The 10293-nt window shown below is 28.2% G+C and overlaps 1 protein-coding gene across 1 annotated transcript; it reads left to right on the forward strand.

The window, feature by feature from the left end:
• Positions 1-345: 345 nt before the first annotated feature.
• Positions 346-4700, forward strand: LOC112729406 (SPX domain-containing protein 3). The gene is made up of 3 exons (XM_025779622.3): positions 346-759; positions 2826-2991; positions 4011-4700. Exons 1-3 carry the CDS (start codon positions 514-516, stop codon positions 4370-4372), a joined length of 774 nt encoding a protein of 257 aa, XP_025635407.1. The 5' UTR covers positions 346-513; the 3' UTR covers positions 4373-4700.
• Positions 4701-10293: the final 5593 nt, after the last annotated feature.

A 10293-nucleotide genomic window follows, 5' to 3' on the forward strand; every position in this document is an offset into this window, starting at 1 on the left:
ATTTAATTTTTATATAATAAAATAGAAATAAATTACCTTAACCTTAAAAAAAATAAATAAGAATTGAATTAAGTGTTTAATTAAAGTAAAACTTGACCCAAACGTAAACCAAAACCCATATTTTAACAAAACTGAACCACATAGTGTGTTACCACAACCACACTACCACAGCACCACAGCACCAAAATTTTTATAATTTTCAAAGTCTTAGTCCTAAGTATGACCGTGTAATATTAATATTATAGTAACCGAATATGCCTCCAAAGAATTCCCATGCTTCTCCAACGACCCCTTTTATACCCTTTTCTAACCGCCACTTCATCACGCTAAGCATATGCCTCTAATATTCTAGCAAACCTTCACTAATATAAACCCCCCTTACACCCTTTCTCTCATATCTTCTTACATCACCATACCAACCCATTTTTAATTTGATCATCATCTTCTTCTTATTAGGTTTACATTTTTTATTTTCTTTTTTTTTTCTCTTGTTAAAATTTTGCAATTTGAGTTATGAAGTTTGGTAAGAGGTTGAAGCAACAGATTCAAGATTCCCTCCCCGAATGGAGGGACAAGTTCTTGTCGTACAAGGAACTGAAGAAGCTTGTGAAGCTCATTTCGGCCGCGCCAACGCGCCGAAATGAGTCTTTGGAGTATGGCAAGGCTGAGTCTGATTTCGTGTACTTGTTGGACATTGAGATTGACAAGTTCAATGGCTTCTTCATGGAGCAAGAAGAAGAGTTTGTTATTCGCCATGAGGTAATAATAATGTTCATAATTTCATATTTCATCATAGTTTCTTCACTTTGAAAAAAATGGCCAATATTAAAAGAATTTGATTTCATTAAGGTTTCTTCATGCTAAAAAAAATAGTAATATAACAATTTTTAATTTTCAGAAACCAAGGAGTATATATATTAATTTTTCGTATATTCTATTAAATTATTATAAAATTATAGTTTAAACTATTAGATACAAACACACGATAATAATAAAAAAAACAGCGATTACATACTGTCGGAAAATAAGAATCTTTAACTGACGTGTCGTACCAGACAAATATTTGATCCTGATTTAAACTACTTAAGTTCTGCTTCACTAAATCTTTGTCACTTAAAATCTCAGAAACTTATAATTGAGATCATTTTGACTTGAGATATAGTAATTATAAAAACAATTATGAATTTTCTTTTTATGTAGTGGCATTAGCACATTGTAAACTGCTACAACAATAGTATATATTTATCATTTAATATGAAGTGGTTTCTCCGTTGTTAAATTTGAACTTGAAACGGGTGAATGTTACTAGGAAGGAATTGATTCCTACTTGAGTTGCTTCATAAATTGCATCGTTTATGCTAGGAATATTCGTTATTTTTCAATGGTTATCTAATTTCTAAAAACTGAAAATGTTGTACTAATAACATCCTTGTTGAACTTTTTTTTATTAAAAGTTGGCGGTGGTGTGTGGGCCAACTAAGGCGTACGTGAATATTTTTTCTTTTTCATATGTTATTATGAACTTATATGATTAATTCAGTGAAAACTTTAATAGAAATATCATTATTACTTAAAAAATATGAATTTACCAAAAGTCTTACTTAGCTGACTTTTGACTATAGTATAAGAACTGCATGACACCTTAGTTAACATACAAAAAATAAATACCAAATATTAGTAGTATATTAAAAAAAAATATTGATATACTTCAATTTTGGGTATCTTTTTTTTTTTTTTTTGGTATTTTTTTGGGTATCTTATTATTAACACAAAATCTCATATATCCTACTAGTATATTTTTGGTATTAGGCTATCAGTATTTTAATTTCTATTGTGGAGGGGGTTTTTTGTTTTTTGTCGTATTGTGGAGGTGTTTTGTATTTTTCTTTTTTTCATGTGGAAGATCATAAACCACGTTTTGTTGAGTTTTATTTTTAATTATGTTTTTGGGTTCTAAGCTTTTGGTTGACTAAGAAATTTGATGAAATCTTCAATCTTCAACTGATTTTGGACATATAAAAAGGGAAACCAAAACCAAGTGGTCCACAAAGGTTTGTCCAAGGATTTGAAGTTTGAACATATGCACTTTAAATTTTTCAATCATTCAATGGAAGCTTCTCTATTTCTTGGGCCCATTTTAAGTACAATCTGGAGCTTACTTTCTATCTGTTTTCCATGGCCCATGCTGTGCTGATCTCTTCTTACCTGGGATGGAAAAACAATAAAAATAAAAATTTTGACAAAACATATACCAAACAAAAAAAATTGACAAAACCAAATTTGTTTGGTCTATTAATTAGTTCACTAGTCTGTTTATTTAAGCAAGTGTTTTAAATTCGAATCTCGCTTTTTGTATTCAACAATCTATTGATCGGGCAAAACTCTTTGGAGGTTTGCGAACCCATATTCTTTAATAAGACTTTAACTAAACCCGATCGAATTAGTTGAATTTCTAATAATAAGTTTTGTAATTTAGGTTGGAGAAAGAAAAAAAAGTGTTTATTTCTATGTATTAATTTATTTTTTTAATACACTATTTTTTAGATGATATTATTATACTAGACCTTTTTAGTAGTATAGTGTGTAACTCAACATCTTTTCTAATCAATGATTTGCATGCTATGATGATAAATATGCTCAATTGAAAAATCTACTTGATCATCGGACCTCAGCAATAGCATGAACTGATATTTCATTTGAGATAATCTATTTCTAAAAGATATTGTCTCTATGATCCTCATGAAAAATCATGCTACCATTTAATTGAGAAGAAGATAGTAAAATTGTGTATGAAAACTTTATAACTAACTAGATGTTGGTTGCAGAACTTAAAACAGAAGATAAAGAGAGTGGTTGATTTATGGGGACCAAATGGCATTCACCCTTCAGAAGAGAATTACAAGGAGGAGATGGAAAAAATCAGAAAAGCAATTGTTGATTTCCATGGTGAAATGGTTCTCTTGGTAAACTACAGCAACATCAATTACACAGGTTCTTTCTTTTCTTTTTTTTTTTATTATTTGAAAAATTGTTTCAGACATATATATATAGAGCTCATTATCTTACTATCTTTAACCCCATATTAGAATAAAATTTTGTTAAGGTTTTATATATTATTTTTTATTAAATATGTAAGTCTATCGCTAAACTCATTTATATGAGAAATTTTTATATGTTCTGATTGTAAGTAAGTGTTTTTATTCTAATCAATTAATTATCTTCTATGTTAGCAGTATAAATTCACTATTACTTTAAATTTAAATTTAAAAGTATTAATAAAACAAAATCATAAATCTTAAATTTTAAACACTAAATCCTAAATTTTAAAATAAAAACTAACATCAAACTGACAAAATATATAACACAAAACAAAAATATTCATTTGTTCTTAGAGCACACAAGAAATTTTTTTACTTATAATGTGATACAGATTTCGTCAAATAGTGAATAAATAGTATATGAATTCAAAATTCAATAATAATAATAATAATAATAATAATAATAATAATAATAATAATAATAATAATAATAATGTTTAATTATTCTGTTGGTCTTTACAGTTTCATCAAATTTTTAATTAAATTTTTAATTAAATTTTTATACTTTTTTCTTTTCAATTGAGTCCCTGCACTATTTTTAATTTTATAATTAGGTATTTTCTAGTATAAAAAATATTAGAGTTAATTGAATATTTCTTTGCACATTGAAGGTATTCATAATTAAAAACTTTACTAGATCTTTGATCGCATGTATTTTAAAAAAAATATTCTGTTAATTTCAATATTTTTTATATGAAAAGGACCTAATTATAAAATTAAAAGCAGTGTAAGAACCCAATTAAAAAGAAAAAAAATATAGAAACTTAATTGAAAATTTAGTGATCCTATAGAAATCAACAGAGTAACTAAACCTAATACTAATAAAGTCACCAAAAAAAAACCTAATACTAATAAAAACATTTTATCTTTTAATTATGTAATATTGAATAATGTATATGTTGAATTTTGCAGGGCTGGCTAAGATTCTGAAAAAATATGACAAGAGAACAGGAGGACTATTGCGTTTGCCATTCATTCAGAAAGTTTTGGTGCAACCCTTTTTCACAACTGATATAATCTCAAACCTAGTGAAGGAATGTGAGAGCATAATTGACACAGTATTCCCAGCAGAGGAAGCAGCTGAAAGAGCAAAAGAAGCCATTGTTGTGGCAGGGGAAGGTATTTTCAGGAACACTGTTAAGGCTTTGCTTACAATGCAAGAAATAAGAAAAGGGAGTTCAACTGAGAGTCCTTTTTCTTTGCCTCCTCTTAATTTGCCGGATTCTGATCTCATCCAATCAATACAACTCAATGCTGCAGTTCCAATTGTGTAGGGGAAAAAAAATTTGAATTGGTTATGTATAAAATCGTCATAGTTATTACCATAGTTTTATGATCACAAAAATAGATAGGAAAATCAGAAATTGCATTTCGAGAAATTTTTATATAAATACAATTCTAATACTTAGTATTTATATATACTCGTAAAAAAATGTGTTTGATAACAAAGTCGCAATACAAATACAAAGATAAAAAATTTAAAATATATGTTTGGAATTTATTGGAATTCTTTATATTTTTTGTTTCTTTATCTTTGTATTTGTGTCTTATTTGTACTACTAAATACAACTTAAATAAAATTAATGGAATCGCTTTTATATTTTTCAGCGAGTGTATGTTAATGACTTAATGCTAAGTGTTGGAATTGTGGTTCTACAAAAATATCTCATGATGTAATACATTTTGGAGGACACGGGCTAGGAATAGAAATGTTTCTGATGAAAACAAAAATACACATTGGGCAAGTCATTTAGTATAAGGTGTTTAAAATTTTGGCTTTTGGTAGGATTGGCAATATATATTCTACTCGGGTATTTAATTCAAACCAATTTGTTTGGGTATGTAGTGAAGAAAGTGAATGTTAAACTCACAATTTTATTCTTGTAAAAATTTGAATAAAAATGCTATTTGTACACTATTTTTCAGCCACCAATTCAGCCACTCTCACTAATTTAAAGATAAAATATTTAATTATATAGCATTGAACTTGAGCATAATCAAACTCAACAAACACATATAATCAAACTCAGCAGTGAAATATAGTACTGAATCTAAATATAATCAAACTCAGTAAACATGTATAATCAAACTCAGTAGTCAAATATAACACTAAATCTGAGTATAATCAAACTTTAAAAATATGTATAATCAAACTCAGAGTATAATCAAAGGAAGCAAGTAATTATTAATTTTTAACATCATGTGCGAAAGTGAATGTAGTATACATGAGTGCTGAAAAGTCAAAACAGAGAATGGTGGGAATGCCAAACTAACTAACTTTTTATACAAACTTGTGTTTGCTCCTCCTTCTTGCTTCTTTTCTCTCTTTAATTTTGTAGAGTCTTCTTGCTTTAATTCCTTTTCACTTTCTTGCTTTTTCAATTTGGTTGATTCTACAGAATCTTCTTGCCTCAATTCTTTTTTATCCTTCTTAGGGCTATCTACAACTTTTGTTCACAACCCTTTTCTTTGGTCAAACTTGCCGTTTAGGCACAGGTTGCTCTTCTTTTGACTTAACCAGCCCCTATAACACATGCATAATTAGTGAAAATTCATTCATTATGGATAGAAAATGAAATTTTAGAGAGTAGACAATGTTAGTACCGATGAACTTTTCCTTTCTAATGCTATTTGAGCAGAAATTAGTTCCTTTGTCCAATGAGGAAGCCAAGGCGGTTGTGGTTCTTTCTCAAAGTCAAAAGGTCCATATTTTTGCTTATGAAAGTATAAAATCTGAATTCAATTAATTAAAGTTATATTATAATCAAACATATTTTAGATAATAGTCAAAGAAAAAATTAGTTTAAATGAAAAATACCTGAAGCATATATATGCACCCATTCAAACTTGACACTACTCCTTCTTTAAAGTTGTTAACTCCATCAGTAAGGCCATCAACAATGCATCTAACCCAATTGTACTTTGTTGGATTATCAACATCAATTATAAATGGAAAAATTTTATCCCGAGTCATTGTTGTATTTATTGGTAACAAAAATGTTATCAATGCATACAATAAGAAAGCTCTCCTAAATCTAGGTCCCCCTCTTGGATTTTCTACCATGATTTGTCTTAAAACATTTGGACTTTTTTTCTTGAATTCTAAAAGCATGGGCTCATGCTCTTTAGTTACCTCCTTGAATGGGTCACCTATTTTAAAGAAAATAATGAGAGTAAACATGATTATAATCAAACTCGGTAAATATGTATAATCAAACTCAGAGTATAATCAAACTCAGTCAACATGATTATAATCAAACTCGGTAAATATGATTATAATGAGAGTAAACATGATTATAATCAAACTTGGTAAACATGTATAATCAAACTCAGAGTATAATCAAACTCAGTAAACATGTATAATCAAACTCAGCATAGCACGATATTTTTAATGCAAGCATTGCTTCAATAGCTTCAATATGTAAAAAGTTCAGCAAGCAGGTCATTAGTGATTCAATATATAATTATACTCCTATCAAGTGATATTAAAAATCAAATTTAATAGCAACATAATGAAGGATCTTAAAACATGTTATACAACATGTTTGATTTTATACGGTCAATCCTAATTAATAAAATCAAAGGATCTTAAAGAAATTTTAATTATTACCATATGCACGCAATCCCAAGACAGCTGCAACTGAATCCCAAGTAACATCTACTTTTCCTATTGGAGTGAGAAGATGAAATTTGGAGGGATTATAAGCGTTTGCAAGGGCCAAAATCAAATCATGGTTTAAATTTCCCTTGGGAATACCCAAGAGGGATCCAAAACCCATTGCTCGGACCTCGTTGCGTTGCGCATCATTCAAATAATCAGAACAAAGTGTTGCTAACAAATTTGGTGAGCATCTCGTGTCAACATAGCACTACATTAATGAAAACACTAATCATATTCAAATCAAATTATAGATATAAAGTAGTAGCGTGCTCAGTTTCAATTCAAATTACCAAGTTGCAATTAGTTAAAATAATAAACATTTTAGTAAGGCAATAATGTAACATCTATATGAATAACATTATAATCAAACTATGTAGTTGCTATATAGAATGAGAATAGTAGAATACTGAATCTCCCATTTTTTCATTTTATTAATTACCATTACTGCATTGACAGAGAAAAAAAGGAGCAGATCAGAGTTTCTATTAGTGACACTGTTTCTTATTAATTACCATTACTAACACTTAATTTTTAGACCATGTTGACTATATATAACAAAAAGGAATGCTGTTTCTTAATTGCGAAAAATAGGACCTAAAGTGCTGAACAGCAATCAAAGATATTTATTAGACATGAAATGGAGTAAAATGATGTTCAGACAAAATGAAGCATGGGAACAAGACTAAAGAAAAGAGGAGCTTACTTATAGAACCTTCCCTTAGGCAGAGTCAGAATGAGATACTAAATATTTAACAAGCATATATCTAAAATATTTAACAAGCATATATCTAAAGGAAGAAACAGGGTGCATACCCAACATGAATGTAGCACAAAATGAAAATTTCATTATCATGAAACGTATAATTATATCCAAGGTGCCACCACTAAAGTAACAGTTAAATCTACTTGCCTTCAATTTTTGCTAGAAAAACCTTCAATAATCTAGAGATTTGACACATTCACTCATAAAACTTAAAGATAACTGAAGCACAGCATAACCCAACACGAATGGCAATCATATAAAACACATGCAGCAGAATGAAGAAGCAAATTATGTTATATCCCATTATTAGTTTTTCTTCTTTTGGATTACTCCCCTATCAGCTTTTTTTTTTTTTCAATTTTTGTATATCATTTTTATCACATATTGCCAAAATTTTTAGCTAATTGATGATTAACTGATTTTCAACTAAAAGGACATGCAGATTTCTTCGTACTTCTTTATTAATTGCTAAAGTGGCAAAATAAAAGATTTGAACTCAACACTGCATTCAGTGGCTATTATTTTTAAAATTCAAAGATAATAATCAAACACTAAAATACAGCATGTGTTAGCTAAAGTGGCATTTGTTTCATTGTGTAAACTAATATTTAGTAATGCACTCTGCATAATAAAATCAGAGCATGCAAAGACCTTATCAGATGGAAAAAAAATCCAGCATAAAAGATAAAAAAATAAAGACAAAATACCTTTCTCCACTCCATCTCCTTTGAAGTTTCTTTGGATACATTTTTTCTTTTTTTTTCTTTGGTGTCGCTGTTTTCTGGCTCTTTTTTTACTCGTTTTGGTGCAGTCTTCTTTCGCATATTTTAAAACTAGTAAATTAAACAACCAAAATTCAATCAAATTCAAAATATAAAAAAAAAATTAAAACTCAATAATCAAATTAAGGCATAATCAAATAGACTCCAAATCATATCACAAAAAATCACTTATAATCAAACATGCTGTAGATATCACATTTGTTTAAGTCTGAAGAAAATAGAGACTTAGAAATTAAGGCATGAATATCCATGCCGAGCTTAAAATATAAAGGATAATGGCATAGTGATTTGGCATGAGACCAGCAGAATCATCTCTTTGAATAAAATACAAGCGTCATCATGCATGTCATTTTGTGCATATCCTGAAATCAAACAAGACCAAGAAACAGTGCTCCTTTGGGAAATTTCAGCAAACGGCTTCCGTGCGCAAAACAAATTGTCAATTCTGACATAAATGTTGACAAGAGTATTGGACAGGAAAGCATCCAACTATGCTATAATATAGTTTTTAAAAATTGAGCATAATCAAATTCAATTAATAGTCTACTAATGATCAATTGTTAAAATTAGTTTACTGAGACTTCAATTCAAAACCCTAATTTAAATATTTTTAGTACAAACTATGCACAACATAAATTTATTTATAGAAACTCAAAATGAAGAAAGAAAATGCAGTCAAAGAAGCTGATAGAAGCTCAAAACGAACAAGAAAAAGTCAATTGAAGAAGCTGATAGAATAAATGCAAGAAAAATGCAGAATCAAACAAATAATAGAAATTTACCTTATAGAATCAAACAAGAAAAACAATCGATGAAATTCGCGCCCAAGACAGAGAGCACCACCACGCCGATATATTTTCAACCAAAGCCTTCTATATTCTTAGGCGGCTGAATTGCAACTCTTTTGATGGAAAAATAGTAGCAAAGGCAGTTTTGGTATATTGGGACCGAAACTCTGAAGGCACTATTTATATTTGAGTATGGCACCCATTAAACCCTAAAGCCCAAATAAAATAATATCTAAAGTCTAAAAGATAATATATCTAAAATCCAAAAGATAATTATCTAAAGTCCAAAAGATAATATCTGATTTTATTCTCATTTAATTCCAAATCAAAAGTAATTATAACTTATTCAATTTAGCATTTATAACAATAAATGAGATTACCACTATATAAGTCATTTAATTTGAAATAGCATAATTTGTGATTATAATTAATATATATATTGTCCACAAATAAATTAAAAAATTAAAATAATTTCTTAACAATCTTGTGTTATTTTTTTGACCTGCTATAAATATAACACTAAATAGCAAGTGTATTAGCTATTTCAAGTAATAAAAATAATAAAAAGAATATCATTTTCATGAAGAATTATTGAATATTAAATTTGTTTTTTAACTATTATTTAGATTGATAATTTAACTGTGTTGCTAATTTGAGTGTATGCAAGAAAATACAATAAAAATATAATAGTAACAAGAGCAATTAACAAAAAAACTTTTAGACTTTTAAAATGTAATTTAAATTTTAAAATTTTAACTCCATTAAACAATATTAATCCTAAAAAATATTTTGGTCTTTTTAGAATTAATCCTAAATAGGATATTTTAGTTTTTTAAATTTAAATTTGTAATTTTTAACGCAATTAAATAACAATAATACCAAGAAATGATTTTTTTATCTTTTTAATTATTTTTAAAAGAATATTTAAAAATTTAAAGTTAATATTTAAATGGAGTAATTTTATCTTTTTAAATTTAAATATAAATTTTTAATCTTTAAAGTTTAAACTATATATTTGCCGTAAGTATTATTCTCCACATCCAAGTAATTTTAGCATCCAAGTTTATTCAAGTAATTTAGAGTTACGCCCTTTTTTTTTTCGTTTTCTTCTCTCCTCGCGCTTCTTTTTCTTCTTTTTCTTTCAAATTCACGCATACTTCTTCTTCTTCTTCATCCCTGATGCTACGTCTTCTTCTTCTCC

Source organism: Arachis hypogaea, chromosome 12 (assembly GCF_003086295.3).
Source record: "Arachis hypogaea cultivar Tifrunner chromosome 12, arahy.Tifrunner.gnm2.J5K5, whole genome shotgun sequence".
Lineage (NCBI taxonomy): Eukaryota > Viridiplantae > Streptophyta > Magnoliopsida > Fabales > Fabaceae > Arachis > Arachis hypogaea.

Bases quoted from the DNA above. Each gene is read 5' to 3' on its own strand.
- LOC112729406 (XM_025779622.3), top strand. From the start codon at position 514: ATGAAGTTTGGTAAGAGGTTGAAGCAACAGATTCAAGATTCCCTCCCC. The intron at 760-2,825 runs GTAATAATAATG...TGTTGGTTGCAG, and splicing joins AGTTTGTTATTCGCCATGAG to AACTTAAAACAGAAGATAAA. The intron at 2,992-4,010 runs GTTCTTTCTTTT...TGAATTTTGCAG, and splicing joins CAGCAACATCAATTACACAG to GGCTGGCTAAGATTCTGAAA.